The sequence below is a fragment of the Salvelinus sp. IW2-2015 genome, unplaced genomic scaffold (assembly GCF_002910315.2).
Source record: "Salvelinus sp. IW2-2015 unplaced genomic scaffold, ASM291031v2 Un_scaffold1371, whole genome shotgun sequence".
NCBI lineage: Eukaryota > Metazoa > Chordata > Actinopteri > Salmoniformes > Salmonidae > Salvelinus > Salvelinus sp. IW2-2015.
Genome location: NW_019942863.1, coordinates 178263 through 193004, shown reverse-complemented (window position 1 = coordinate 193004; position 14742 = coordinate 178263). Strand labels below are relative to the sequence as shown.

Genomic DNA, 14742 nt, shown 5'->3' with positions numbered 1-14742 from the left:
AACTAGCTAGCCATTTCACATCCGTTACACTCACCCCCCTTTCGACCTCCTCCTTTTCCGCAGCAACCAGTGATCCGGGTCACGGCACCAATGTAACAGTATAACTTTACGTCCGTCCCTCGCCCATACCCGGGCGCGAACCAGGGACCCTCTGCACACATCAACAACAGTCACCCACGAAGCATCGTTACCCATCGCTCCACAAAAGCCGCGGCCCTTGCAGAGCAAGGGGAACCACTACTTCAAGTCTCAAAGCGAGTGACGTCCGTTTGAAAGGCTATTAGCGCGCACCACCGCTAACTAGATAGCCATTTCACATCAGTTACACTTACACACACGCTATAGAGCATGACACCAGCCATTCTGCCTCCAACATGACATCAGCCATTCTGCCTCTAGCATGACACCAGCCATTCTGCCTCCAACATGACACCAGCCATTCTGCCTCTAGCATGACACCAGCCATTCTGCCTCCACCATGACCACCAGCCTCTCCTCCAGCATGACACCAGCCATTCTGCCTCTAGCATGACACCAGCTATTCTGCCTCCAACATGACACCAGCCATTCTGCCTATCTGTCTACCCTGCTCTCTCTCTCCTCTCTTCTCTCTCTCTCTCAGCGTTCTCTCTCTCTCTTCTCTGCAGTCTCTCTCTCTCTCCTCTCTCCTCTCTCTCTCTCTCTCTCTCTCTCTCTCTTCTCTCTCTCTCTCTCTCTCTCTCTCTCTCTCTCTCTCTCTCTCTCTCTCTCTCTCTCTCTCTCTCTCTCTCTTCCTATTCCTCTAATCTCTGCATCCTTGCCGTCTTGTCTCCTCCTGAGTCTCAGCACTGTTCCACATATTAAAATGCACTCCTGGCTAGCATGGCCCCTTTCATAGCCCAGCCCTACCTCAGGCCCATCCCAGCCCTAGTTCAGCCCATCCCAGCCCTAGTTCAGCCCCATCCCAGCCCTACCTCAGCGCCCCATCCTCCAGCTCTACCTCAGCCCCATCCCAGCCCTAGTTCAGCTCCATCCCAGCCCTAGTTCAGCCCCATCCCAGCCCTACCTCAGCCCATCCCAGCCCTAGTTCAGCCCCATCCCAGCCCTAGTTCAGCCCCATCCCAGCCCTAGTTCAGCCCCATCTCAGCCCTACCTCAGCCCCATCCCAGCCTAGTTCAGCCCCATCCCAGCCCTAGTTCAGCCCCATCCCAGCCCTACCTCAGCCCCATCCCAGCCCTAGTTCAGCCCCATCCCAGCCCTAGTTCAGCCCCATCCCAGCCCTAGTTCAGGCCCCATCCCAGCCCTAGTTCAGCCCCATCTCAGCCCTACCTCAGCCCTACCTCAGCCCCATCCCAGCCCTACCTCAGCCCCACCTCAGCCCTACCTCACCCCACCCCAAGACCAAGTCAGGCATCCAGGCTAAGAGAGGTCGGGGAGAGGAAGGCGGGGGGATTGTGGAGGTGTTTTCATAATTCACTTTTTACTTTTCTTTATGAAATAAAGACTAAAGGGTGTAATAGAAAACAACAGATTTGAGTCTGACTTTCTCTGACGATTAATGATGTTTGAGAATAATATAGTAGTSTCGAAGGGGGTATGGACAGTCCCTACTGAGAATATATAGTGCATTAGACAAATAGAGAACATATATACAAAATTAGGCTACCAATACAATAAATGAAATAATACATGATTCTTGAGTGGATGGAATTATCATGGCAATAGTGGGTTTTTGCAGACAGTTTTGCCTGGGCGAGAAGTGAAATCAGCACATTCACACCTACAGTTTAGACATTTCATGAATCATAATTAATACATTTACAAGCCTGATATCACTGTAGTATTGAAAACCAGGTCAAAAACTCAGTCCAACAATCAGAGATAAATKTATTGCCCGTATACTTCTTGGTATACACACACCTGTAAGGTAGACTGGTATCATTGATAACGAGTTACTATGACTCTCATTCAGATCTTATTGTATTGTTTTAATGCAGGGCTGGTTCCAGGCATATATGACATAAGCGGTCGCTTAGCTGATTTTTTAAAACATTTTTTAAAACATCACTTGATCAGGGGACCCCCAGCTGCTAGGGGTCCCCTGATCAAGTGATGTTTTAAAAAATGTAGGAACTCAGTCAGGGTCTCAATTTACTATTGAGCGTTAGAATAGTAGAATACACCAGGTGCTTTTCAAAATGTGGTTGTGCATAGGGCTGTGCGTTATATCGTATTTTACGATATACCGGTAATGATGCACGGACCGGTTTGGGTTTTTACTTTACCTTCTGTAACGGTATTTGAATGTTTGGTTTGTTTAACGTGATACGTGTAACGTTCATTTTTATAGTCAACTTCACTACATCAGTCATCTCTCTCGGCTCTCTCTCCTTGACACCTTCCACACAGACCGAGCCCCACCCCCATCACTCAAGGAGCGTATTTGTTGTTGCTTGACCATAAGACACTTGTATTCAGTCTGCATGGGCAATGCAGCACATGCAACAACGTTGATGACAACGATGCCATTTTCACTTTGTTTCTTAATATAAATCCCACTAGTGTTCTATAACTACAATATTAGTTTGTGTTTCTTACATCTGCAAACAGCTAGTTTGTCTTTTCTTAGCAAGTTGGGCCTAAAACTTGTTAGTCACTAATGCTAATAGCTAGTTAGCTTACTAGCTAGCTAATAAGCATACTGAGTCAGAGAAAACATAATTAACTTTACAACCTGATAATGCCAGTGATGGTGTAGACCTAAATCAGCATGTTGTTTGTGCAACAGTATTTTCTAAATCAAAGAGGAACATGCAAAGCATGAATATGTTAGCTACATGAAGTAGCTAAGAGAAAACATTCAATGTAGCCAAAGATTATAGGGTCCCCTAGGAAACACCTTGGTTCCTACCCTGTCACAATAACTTAAAAATACAAATGATCTCAAATGAGTGCAGGAAATGCAGAAATTGATGGAAATGCAGGAAATCATTTTAGGTTGAAGTTGAATTGAACAGTATAAACCAATCAGAATTTAGAAAGACCCATTGAAATCACTTAGAATGTATGTGTTGCCACCCTMGRGTCACATTACTCATAAAGCAAATGTAGAACTTTTATTAATCAAAAAAATAAATATAGTTTAAAATACTGTTATACCGTCCTTTTTTTTAAATGCCGTGATATATTTTGGCCATGTCGCCCAGCTGTAGATGTGCATCATTAGTTGTTCTCTTGTTATGTCTGTCACTTATGTCTGTCACTGATAGTCATTCAATTAGCCATGTCAGCTAACAATTGTTAGTTGGCTAGACTAACTACCAATCTATCTAAACTTGTAGTAATCACGACCGAATACTGACTGTGCCCAGGGGCCCTGACCTCAAGGGGGCCCCCATTGATTTTGTTAGTCATTCTCACTCAGATCATATAAACATGGCATAAATCCTTAAGAAATGTGTAGACTGGCAGGAAATTAGCTTAAACTGTCTTTCCCATGGAAAAATGTGTAGAATTGGAGGAAATGGACTTTAAAACTTAAATGTTAATCTCCACTGTCAAGAGGGAGGCCACTAAAATGTTTTAAGTGCACTACTTTTAACCAATGCCCTATGGGTGGCAGGTCACCTAGCGGAATGTTGTGCCAGTAACCAAAAGGTTGCTGGTTTGAGTCCCTGAGCTGACTAGGTGAATAATATGTTGATGTAACCTTGAGCAGGGCACTTAACCCTAATTGTCTGTTAAGATGTAGGTGTGGGGCCCCCCCAACCAAGTCGTGCTTAGGGCACCCAAAAGGCTAGGGTCACCCCTGGCTCATGTGTAATAGTTTGTGAGGTATGCTTTCTTTTGAACTATCTGCCGTGCTATCGCTGTTCTGATGGAGGCACATGGGTCGCTGGCGTCGCCAGTAATGGCACGTCTAGCCTCTCACCTCCAGCTCCCTTTATCAGTTTTATGACTCCGCTTATCACACCCTGCACCGTAAATATAGCCTAGCCTAGTCAATTTGAGGTGAATAACAGCTGCGTAAATCGCCAATCAGCACACCATGGATGCGCCTAATGAGTCTGAAACGTCAGTTAGAACAATTTAATTAAAACGCGTTTTACATGTTTATCTTAATCTGGGATGCGGGTCGATGTCCAGTGCTTTGGACCAGTCCGTTGGATAATACACATCACTCAATCAACGTGTACTGGCTGTAGTGTATTGCCCCTGAACATGCAGTTAACCCACTGTTCCTAGGCCGTCATTGAAAATAAGAATTTGTTCTTAACCGACTTGCCTAGTAAAATAAAGGTAAAATAAAAAAATTAATAGTGTATTGTATATTAGCCCCAGAAATCCCCCATGTCCACTACTAATATTTTCTATTCYTGTTTGTATGCAATCAATGTAAAGCCTGTATGTCTGTCTCTGAGAGCCATCCACACTGACGCTGATCATCAGCAACACCTGAGTTAGTCCTGAGAGGAAGAGAACATGGAATACCTGTGCCGAAAGGTGAGCACATTACTAGGCTATATTAGCTTACTTATTTGATATCATTTTAAATGATCAATATGTGATGTTTCTTTAGAGTTGTAGGGATGATTCATCAACTTGTAATGAATTTAAATAGCATATTGATTCATTCACGATCAATATTGATTGGTTTATTTCGCAATGAGCTTCTGCTTGTGTTTTTGATTAAGTTTCGATGTTTATATAGGCTTGTAGCATCTATGTAAAATAACGCCCAGGTTGATGGACTATTGTTTTACAGGTTGTTATGACCCCATAAAGCCAGTAGCGGCAAAGCCTATTTGTTAGACAGAAATGTGTTGAGATCAGCCATCAAAGATCATCGTTTAATCTCCTTTTATTTTCATCTGCTAGGTGTGGGAAATGTAACTTTCAGCTGCAGTGGAACAGTCAAGTGGCCGAAATCTAATTAGTGCGGATTATCGTCACCTGCTCGCGCCTCTATTGTCCTACAAGGACTTGGCTATTGTCTGACCRTGGAGTGAGAAGTTGTTTTAGGGGATTTTGAGTGGTTTATAGAGGATTTAACATGCCCCAGCGATCTGATTGAAATGGAAACTATAAACTAGGCCAATGGTAATCAATAGGGATCACAAGTTAGGCTAACCTTTCTCATATGAAATCAGATATGAATGTGAATTAGGCCTAACAGAAACTGGCAGATGATGACGGGTGATTTGAAATAAGACAACTGCATCAAATCATGTCAGTGAATATCAAGTTTACCCATCATTCAGAAGACACTTACATTTACATTTAAGTCATTTAGCAGACGCTCTTATCCAGAGCGACTTACAAATTGGAAAGTTCATACATATTCATCCTGGTCCCCCCGTGGGGAATGAACCCACAACCCTGGCGTTGCAAGCGCCATGCTCTACCAACTGAGCCACACGGGACACTTGTGCCAAATTTGTTAACATATGTTTAATCTAGAGGATTGAAATTAATATTTTTTGGTTTCAACATTAGGCCTAGGCTATTTAAAATATAGGGTATTGTCAACAATATTGCATTTCTTACAGATTGCCTACATTATTACTCGTTTATTTTCACATCCCCATCCTCTCCTTAGATTCCAGACTATTTTCACATCCCCATCCTCTCCTTAGATTCCAGACTATTTTCACGTCCCCATCCTCTCCTTAGATTCCAGACTATTTTCACATTCCCATCCTCTCCTTAGATTCCAGACTATTTTCACACCGACTCTTCCCATGGAATCGGCTATTATCTTATCGCGGCGGTGCCGATGTCGCCGATGTGTTAGGCTTTATTTACATGACTCTTAGCGAACGGGGCTGAATGAATTATTGACACTGTAGTTACCCAGCCCCCCCCCCCCCCCCCCCCAATCGCCATAAGTTTAGTTCCCCAAGAACAGAGCTCCTACCAGGTCACTAGGGCATGAAGTCAGTATAGGGGACACACACACATTCAGTCTGATTATAAATACTATCTATTTTTTCTAAAGTAATATATGATGTAATATTATGACATTTAATAAATTGGTATAGAGAATAAGCCTACCCTGGAGAGCCAAGTGTATACCTATAGGAACATGTGTATGTTCCTATAGGTATCCACTTGGGATATGTATCCATGCGAGGGCCCATTTCACATCCAGAAATGGCTGCACGTTTAGGCTACACGTCCTAATTGAATGTGTATTGTAGGCCTATAGATCCGAACACAATTTAATACTAATCATGCTACCACCACCACTAATAATAATATGAATAATAAACTCTGCAATTTAGCACTTGATACACTTATTCGTGGGAAAAGTATATAAAGAGTGACCTCTGGGAAATGGAATGGATGGATGGGGGGGCTGTTAAAACTGTGTCTGTGCGGAAGCTTTGAAGTGCAGTTATGCACAGACGTGTTTCCTATGTGTCTATAGAACACGGCATTCAATGACATGGTTGGCGCATTTTCACAGTGAAACGTTACCAACAGAACAAATCTGTCAATCAAACACAACGACACTATAAATGTCTTTACGATCCAGTCACAGAGCTCAGTTGCATCTAGCCTACTCTTTCTCTCTCTTTCTCTGACCACCCGCCTCAGTATTTACGCTTGGGATACTCCACGGAAGCCGTTGATTTGGACGCAGAAGGCGCATTAGCTGCCATGGGACCGTGCAAGCTGCTGACATCACTGGTCCTGTCCATGTGTAGTCATGTTCTGTACGCTACAGCATGGTAGGTTGTTTACCTGTTGTCGTTGGCATTTCAACAGTTCTGCCATGATCAGTTGTATTAGCAATGGGGGGGAAATCAGTTTACACGATGGCACAATTACCATGTCTTGACTGGGTTTGCTTTCTGTTTTCCATAGGTCGGTGAATAACTTCCTGATGACTGGACCAAAGGTAACGGATCTTTATTTACTTTTTGGGCTCGTGCACTTAGACTGCTTGGTTAAAATAGCCCTTACGGTTTACGTTGCAAATGTTTTCGCTGTAACTTAACGGGGAATGTGTTTTCTAATAACAACAAATGAATAGCTCAAACACGGAGGCCAAGTTGGAAAACGCATAACATTAAATGTCTGGTTCAATCCTGATAACGAACGAGAACCTGTGATTTACTCTGTCTCTGTATCCGTGTGCCCCTCCAGGCCTATCTGACGTATGCCAGTAGCGTGCAGGTGGGCGCACAGAGCGGGATTCAGGAATGCAAACACCAGTTCGCTTGGGACAGGTGGAACTGCCCCGAGAGCGCGCTCCAACTATCAACTCATGGACTGCGCAGTGGTGAGAATATATTTACGAGGCAGCGTGCTATAGGCTACCTAATCCCTCGAAATAAATGTTTTCCAATGGAAAATAGACTAGGCTTGTAGTGAGTATGTCTGAGGAAATTACGCATAGCAATTTACAAGCGTCTAATATTTACCAATGTCATATGTGTTACCTTTAACCATAACATTGACAACCATGATCTCTTTAAATTCCAGCCACAAGAGAGACGTCTTTCGTCCATGCCATCAGTGCTGCGGGGGTGATGTACACTCTCACCAAGAACTGTAGTATGGGGGACTTTGATAACTGTGGATGTGATGACTCCAATATTGGGCAGATAGGTGAGTTTATATACCATTACCATCTGACTTTATAACATTGAGTGTAGCAACCTATTTGAATCATGTGACCATGTATTATATGCTCAAATAACAGAATTGTGCACATTTACACCATTACGCACAGAACCAAAAATGGGCGCACAGAAGACAACACTGAAATTTGACAGAAATAAGGGCAGTAATATTTGGACATGGACATAATTACATAGACTAACCCTGTCTTGTCTCTCTCCAGGGGGTAGGGGCTGGATTTGGGGGGGCTGCAGTGATAATGTGAAATTTGGGGAGAAGATGTCCAAACAGTTCGTGGATGCGCTGGAGAACGGGCACGACTCGCGCGCAGCTGTAAACCTGCACAACAATGAAGCCGGTAGACTGGTGAGTGACAGATCTCATACAGGCTATACTGCCGGTCTCATACAGGCTATACTGCCGTTGGTAGGCCTATATGTGTATACTGTTCGTGTAAATTGTTATTTCATTGGAATGTTTTGTACATTTGCGGGCCAAAGTCATCTGTTTGGACTGGATAACTATTTTGGTTATCATTTGGATTTGAATTTTTCGTTATTTTTAGCCTATCAGATCGAACATAAACTTACAAATGAACTGTTGTGCGATATTATTGAATCCATAACTTACTGAAGCTCTCTCTCTAGGCGATCAAGGCGACCATGAAGCGAGCCTGTAAGTGCCACGGCGTCTCCGGGAGCTGCTCCGTTCAGACCTGCTGGATGCAGCTGTCTGACTTCAGAGACATCGGCAACTACCTCAAAGTCAAACACGACCAGGCGCAGAAACTGGAGATGGACAAGAGGCGGATGAGGTCGGGGAACAGCGCCGACAACAGGGGCGCCATCGCGGACGTGTTCAGCAGCATCGCCCGGACGGAGCTCATTTACCTGGAGGAATCTCCAGACTACTGTACCAAGAACAAGAGCCTGGGGCTCCAGGGAACCGAGGGGAGGGAGTGCCTGCAGGGGGAAAATAACCTCTCCCAGTGGGAGAGGAAGAGCTGCCGCCGGCTGTGCCATGAGTGCGGCCTGAGGGTCGAGGAGAGGCGGATTGAGATAGTCAGCAGCTGTAACTGTAAATTTCACTGGTGCTGCACGGTCAAGTGCGAGCGGTGCACGCAGGTCGTGACCAAATACTACTGCGCGCGCAGGGAGAGAGTGCGCAGGCCTCAGAACAGCACAAGGAAAAGTGGGAGAAGGCCCCGCGTGCAGCGCAGTTGACTTGCGCCTGCACAGACTGTGGTTATCTATACTTGAGGATAACTATGAAGGGGACAGTTTATTTTAATATTCGCTATTTAAACATGTTTTATTACAGTTCATTTTATCCATGTTCATCTGTCTGAGATTGTATGTCTTGTATGTTGTTACCCAAACATTTTACACGTGATTTCTCCTGTAACTTGTTAATGATCAACATATATTCTCATCCATCCCACATCGGGTGACAAACTATTTCCACTTTTGTCCCTTATTAAAAATGCACTTTATAGGCTCTAACATTTTGACAATCGAATAGATATGTGATATGTTCTAAAAATATATATATTCCTTTGATAAATGTGTATTTATCATCACAATGTTATTTTGTTCATGCACGTTTAAGTTTACTTGTCACTTTGGGGGTGTATACGGAGAAATATGGTTGTCTAAATGGGTTAGAGGCCTATGCGTACATTCGGTGTGTCCTTTTTGATATCAATTATGACATTGTTTTAAGTGTCATTATCACATGTTTTTATTTTTGTACAGGGAATTGCATATTAAATATTTTAATCTTATTTCGAGTCCTGTTCTGAGTTTACTTCCTGTGCCGACGAAGTTTGTCGCTTTTAATATTCTGATTCGGCAGTCTGTTTTTGTTTATTGGTGGTGTTGAGGGCGAGGTCTCCACGGGAGGCTGGGATCATGTAATTAATCTGGCCGCTGGTGTCATCGCCTGAGGGAAGAAAATAAACTGTCTTGTCCTGACACCCTTTGAAGTTCTCAATAGGCCTTTCCTCCAGTCTTATTTATGTGGCCATTGTCCAATCAGCGTCCTCGGAACCCGGAGACAAAGAACAAGGTTCCCATTTGTTTCTGATTCGTTCTCTTAAATTAAAAGGCGAAAGCTGCGTGTCTTCATCACATTCCCAGATCTCTCCCTTAGTGTCGGAGGTAAAAACACTAATAATGGTCTTCTGTTCGTTCCTTTGGCTCCTGGTGCTTTTCCTTCTCCACAAAACTCTTCTTGGACATGCCTGGTAAGACCCCACTTCTAGAACATTTTATTTATAACGTTTTTAGTTTTCATTTAGCTAGTGTCTTGGTTTTAAAAGGTTGTTTCAGACTATATTTGCTTTGTTCTTTCAGGGCCGTGAACAATTTTCTTATGACTGGACCCAAGGTAAGATTTGTATTCGAATTGTTTGCTTTATAAGTAATCTTAGGGAAAACAAGTGCTCCAAACTATTATGCAAAGATTACCAAAAGGTACTCATGGCATCATGAGTGCACGAAACATTGATGGTCTTTCAATAGGATCGTTTCAGTAGTGCGTAATGATAGACGAATGCATAGCTTACTTTAATAGCATTTTCATCACAACTCAATGGGTATTCAAAAGTAACAGGAAATGATTAATCTCATCCAAATGTCACTTGGATGATTCGTTTTTTTTCGTTTTGAGGATATTCAATAGTGGATTTAACATGCTCTCTCCCTCTTATCTCCAGGCCTATCTGACGTATGCTAGTAGCGTGCAAGTGGGCGCGCAGAGCGGGATCCAGGAATGTAAACACCAGTTTGCTTGGGACAGGTGGAACTGCCCGGAGAGTGCGCTCCAACTGTCAACTCATAAAGGCCTTCGCAGCGGTACAGAGCTTTGATACCCAATACGTCAAATCTAATGCATAAAATGTCATATGTATGCGAGTTGAGAAGCCCTAACGCCTTGATCACACCTACAATGCGTTATGCGTTTTGGTTCACCAGAAGTCCATTCATTTCCAATGGAACGCTGCGTTTGCCTTGCAGCATTGCGTTGCAGAGACAGTTGCAGTGCGTTCTGTGTCGTGCATACGTTGGATAAATCGAACGTATGCGTAGATGGCTTGACAGAAATGGTAGCAGAGGGTGAATGTTGAACTTTTGTTGCACACATATCCAGATTATGCGGAGTACCATTTTATACAATGACGTTGTAGGTGTGTTCGAGGCTTTGGCTACATAATGCATAAACATGATTTGATATTTACCTGACATTGTGAAATATTTGAATACATATTTATACGTTTGATGTCTGTTTCTGTAGCCACAAGTGAGACCTCTTTCGTGCACGCGATCAGCGCAGCAGGTGTCATGTACACACTGACCCGCAACTGTAGTCTCGGGGACCTGGACAACTGCGGCTGTGACGGCTCGAGAAATGGTCAAATCGGTAACACACAACAATGAGAGAGTAGACCGGAAGAAGGTGATAATATTCTTGCATCCTGCTATGTGTGCCCGTACTCATGTTTTTGCTTGTCTCCTGTCCCCAGGGGGGCGTGGGTGGTTGTGGGGCGGCTGCAGTGATAACTTGGACTTTGGGGAAAGGATGTCAAAACAGTACGTGGACGCGCTTGAGACTGGCCAGGACTCACGGGCGGCTGTCAACCTTCATAACAACGAGGCSGGTAGAATGGTGAGTTATTTCGCTCCATGGAAAGCTATGGCATTACGCATGGGTTGACGCATTGGTTAATCTTGTTATTACACATTAATTGGCCATGTTGTGACGTATTGGTTGTGTGCTTCAATTCAATCACATTTGAGTTAATACCAACTATAACCCCCTTTTCTCTGTGTCTGTTGATCAGGCGGTGAAGGCCACCATGAAGCGCATCTGCAGGTGCCACGGTATGTCTGAGAGTTGCTCCGTTCAGACCTGCTGGATGCAGTTGTCTGACTTCAGAGACATCGGCAACTACCTCAAAATCAAACACGACCAGGCGCAGAAACTGGAAATGGACAAGAGGCGGATGAGGTCGGGGAACAGCGCCGACAACAGGGGCGCCATTGCGGACGCGTTCAGCAGCATCGCCCGAACGGAGCTCATTTACCTGGAGGAATCTCCAGACTACTGCAGTCAGAACGCCAGCCTGGGCCTTCACGGTACTGAGGGCAGGGAGTGCCTGCAGCACGGCGAGGGCTTGAACCAGTGGGAGAAGAGGAGCTGCCGCCGACTGTGCCATGAGTGCGGCCTGGGGGTGGAGGAGAGGCGGACAGAGATAGTCAGCAGCTGTAACTGTAAGTTCCAATGGTGCTGCACGGTCAAGTGTGAGAACTGCTCTCAAGTGATGGTCAAACACGTGTGTGCCAGAAGAGAGGGAGGCCACGGACACAACTACAGAAGGAGATACCGAGGACCTAAATGAATGAAAAGAGGGAGGCCTGTGGCTTTATTCTATGCAAACTATTATGATGGCAAATGTTAAATCATGAGTTTTGTCAGCTTATTTCAAATCTATCTTTATTCACAAAGACTGTCCTCCACTCCGTGATTATGTGAAATGTTGTTCTGCACTTCCCCCGTCACCCACCCACGTTTGTCTTATTGTAGGCCTATATGGATGTAAATTATATATTTATGTATGTGACTCATTGGAAATATTTAATAAACAAATATAAAATATACTTCGTTGTTTTTGCTTCTCAATTATTATTTATGGGACTACATACACATCTTCTGATGAATAAACAGTTAAGAAAATGTATTTTTGCTCAATGACTGCATTTTATCCTTCTGCAAAACAAATTCGAACACGAAATTCACTCAGTAAAATAATAGGAGAATAGGCAGGCAGTGGTGAATACACTAGAARGGGTTTGTTACCATGTATCCGTTCACACCTCCACCAGGGCTCAGCTCCAGCGTTGATTTAACAGCGCTTTGATGTGGACGTTGTATCGATGGCATGTTTAAGGATCGGAATGAGGATCAAGCCTTTTGAAGGAAACCTCCTTACCGGTGTGTTTATAGGTGTTTGCCATGGTAATCCGGGACACTGCTGTGACCGTGTACGTTGTCACACTTAAAGTCAATGCAACTGCATCACAATAAATCAAAGCGGAACGCTACATTGTGAAGACAAGACTATGGGCAGGAATGCATCTCAATGTATTTAATTGTAGCCGTTTATGAAAGATGGCGTGGCAGCATTTTGCGTAACCTAGCCAAATGTGTGATGAAGTAATCGTCACTTAAAAGCTGCACTCCATCTTTTGGATAGATGCTACAAACTGGATGGTAGTTATCGGCAACATGTGTTTCAGGAACATTTCAATTTTACCTAAATTATTGGAAGAATATTGTTTTGATTGGCTATGAACATGCACTGACGACTATGATGCGCTCTATTTTTTGCGACACTAAGATAAATGTAACGGTTTTCAGAGAGATTGAAAGAGAGCATTACCAGGAGAAACAGAGCAGAATACTATTCCATTGTCTCTCTCCTCTCCCCTGTAGATCACTCATTCATTCTCTCCCCCCTCCCCTATTTCTTCCTCTCTGCTGGACATGCCATAAACCTGCCACTGGGTCCCTGATCAGTGACTGATGGCAAGGATATTACCCCACCCAGGGGTCTGCCTCAGGGATGAGAGAAGGACAGAGAGGGGAGGGAGGTCTGGCTGGTGGGAGGCAGAGAGTGAATAACACATCAAGTACAGGAAACAGGATGAAAAAGACATAAAATACAGGAAACGGGCTGAATAAGACATCAAATACAGGAAACAGGCTGATTTAGACATCAAATACAGGAAACTCTGTTTCCTTGTATTTGATGTCTAAATCAGCCTGTTTCTGTATTTGATGTCTTAATCAGCCTGTTTCCTGTATTTGATGTCTAAATCAGCCTGTTTCCTGTTATTTGATGTTCTTAATCAGCCTGTTTCCTGTATTTGATGTCTTAATCAGCCTGTTTCTGTATTTGATGTCTTAATCAGCTTGTTTCCTGTATTTGATGTCTTAATCAGCCTGTTTCCTGTATTTGATGTCTTAATCAGCTTGTTTCCTGTATTTGATGTCTTAATCAGCCTGTTTCCTGTATTTGATGTCTTAATCAGCTTGTTTCCTGTATTTGATGTCTTAATCAGCCGTTTCCTGTATTTGATGTCTTAATCAGCTTGTTTCCTGTATTTGATGTCTTATCAGCCTGTTTCTGTATTTGATGTCTTAATCAGCCTGTTTCCTTTATTTGATGTCTTAATCAGCTGTTTCCTGTATTTGATGTCTAAATCAGCCTGTTTCCTGTATTTGATGTCTTAATCAGCATGTTTGATTTGATTTGCCTGAATTTGAAAACCAAATGCATAGAAAATAATGACATGAATGTAGCTTTAAACCCATATTATATTTTCACACTCCATATGGTGGCCGACTTGGATCATAGCATTTAAATTGGAATATCTATTTATTTATTTATTTATTATAAAACATTACCCCAATTTCGTGGTATCCAATTATTAGTGTTACTGTCTTGTCTCATCGCTACAACTCCCGTACGGCTTGGGAGAGACGAAGGTCGAGAGCCATGGCTCCCAAAACACAACCCAACCAAGCCGCACTGCTTCTTAACACAGCGCGCATCCAACCCGGAAGCCAGCCGCACCAATGTGTCGGAGGAAACACCGTACACCTAGCGACCTGGTCAGCGTGCACTGCGCCGGCCCGCCACAGGAGTCGCTAGTGCGCGATGAGACAAGGATATCCTACCAGCCAAACCCTCCCTAACCCGGACGGCTCTAGGCCAATTGTGCGTCGCCCCATGGACTTCCCGGTCGGGCGGCTGCGACAGAGCCTGGGCTCGAACCCAGTGCGATGCAGTGGCTTAGACCACTGCGCCACCCGGGAGGCCCTGGAATATTATTTTACTGCATTTCTAGCTCCATGGACAGGCCTGCAGACTGTTGTGATGGCAAGATAGCCAGCCCACCGTGCAGCCACTGCTGTGTCTGGTATCACACTAAGGTGAGAGAGGAGGGATAGAGGAGGGATGGCTGATCAATGAACCCCCAGGCATGCAGGGCTGTCTAGGTATGAATACATACCATGGGGGGTCCTACAAAGGCTGCCCCCCAGCCTCCAGGCTCCACCATATTGAGAGAC

At 44.1% G+C, this 14742-nt stretch overlaps 2 protein-coding genes across 2 annotated transcripts; both read left to right on the top strand.

Moving 5' to 3' along the window:
- Positions 1-3724: 3724 nt before the first annotated feature.
- On the top strand, positions 3725-9358 carry LOC112070580 (protein Wnt-8a-like). Its single transcript, XM_024138003.2, has 8 exons — positions 3725-4278; positions 4381-4482; positions 6580-6713; positions 6850-6883; positions 7132-7267; positions 7471-7596; positions 7832-7974; positions 8256-9358. Exons 2-8 carry the CDS (start codon positions 4462-4464, stop codon positions 8829-8831), a joined length of 1170 nt encoding a protein of 389 aa, XP_023993771.1. The 5' UTR covers positions 3725-4278; positions 4381-4461; the 3' UTR covers positions 8832-9358.
- Positions 9359-9726: 368 nt separating this feature from the next.
- LOC112070579 (protein Wnt-8a-like) lies at positions 9727-12266 on the top strand. Its single transcript, XM_024138002.2, has 6 exons — positions 9727-9853; positions 9963-9996; positions 10325-10463; positions 10903-11028; positions 11132-11274; positions 11450-12266. Exons 1-6 carry the CDS (start codon positions 9783-9785, stop codon positions 12005-12007), a joined length of 1071 nt encoding a protein of 356 aa, XP_023993770.1. The 5' UTR covers positions 9727-9782; the 3' UTR covers positions 12008-12266.
- Positions 12267-14742: the final 2476 nt, after the last annotated feature.

Excerpts from the sequence above, each read along its gene's own strand:
- LOC112070580 (XM_024138003.2), top strand. The coding sequence starts at position 4,462 with ATGGAATACCTGTGCCGAAAG. Across the intron at positions 4,483-6,579 it reads TGGAATACCTGTGCCGAAAG|TATTTACGCTTGGGATACTC; the intron begins GTGAGCACATTA and ends CACCCGCCTCAG. Across the intron at positions 7,268-7,470 it reads AACTCATGGACTGCGCAGTG|CCACAAGAGAGACGTCTTTC; the intron begins GTGAGAATATAT and ends TTTAAATTCCAG.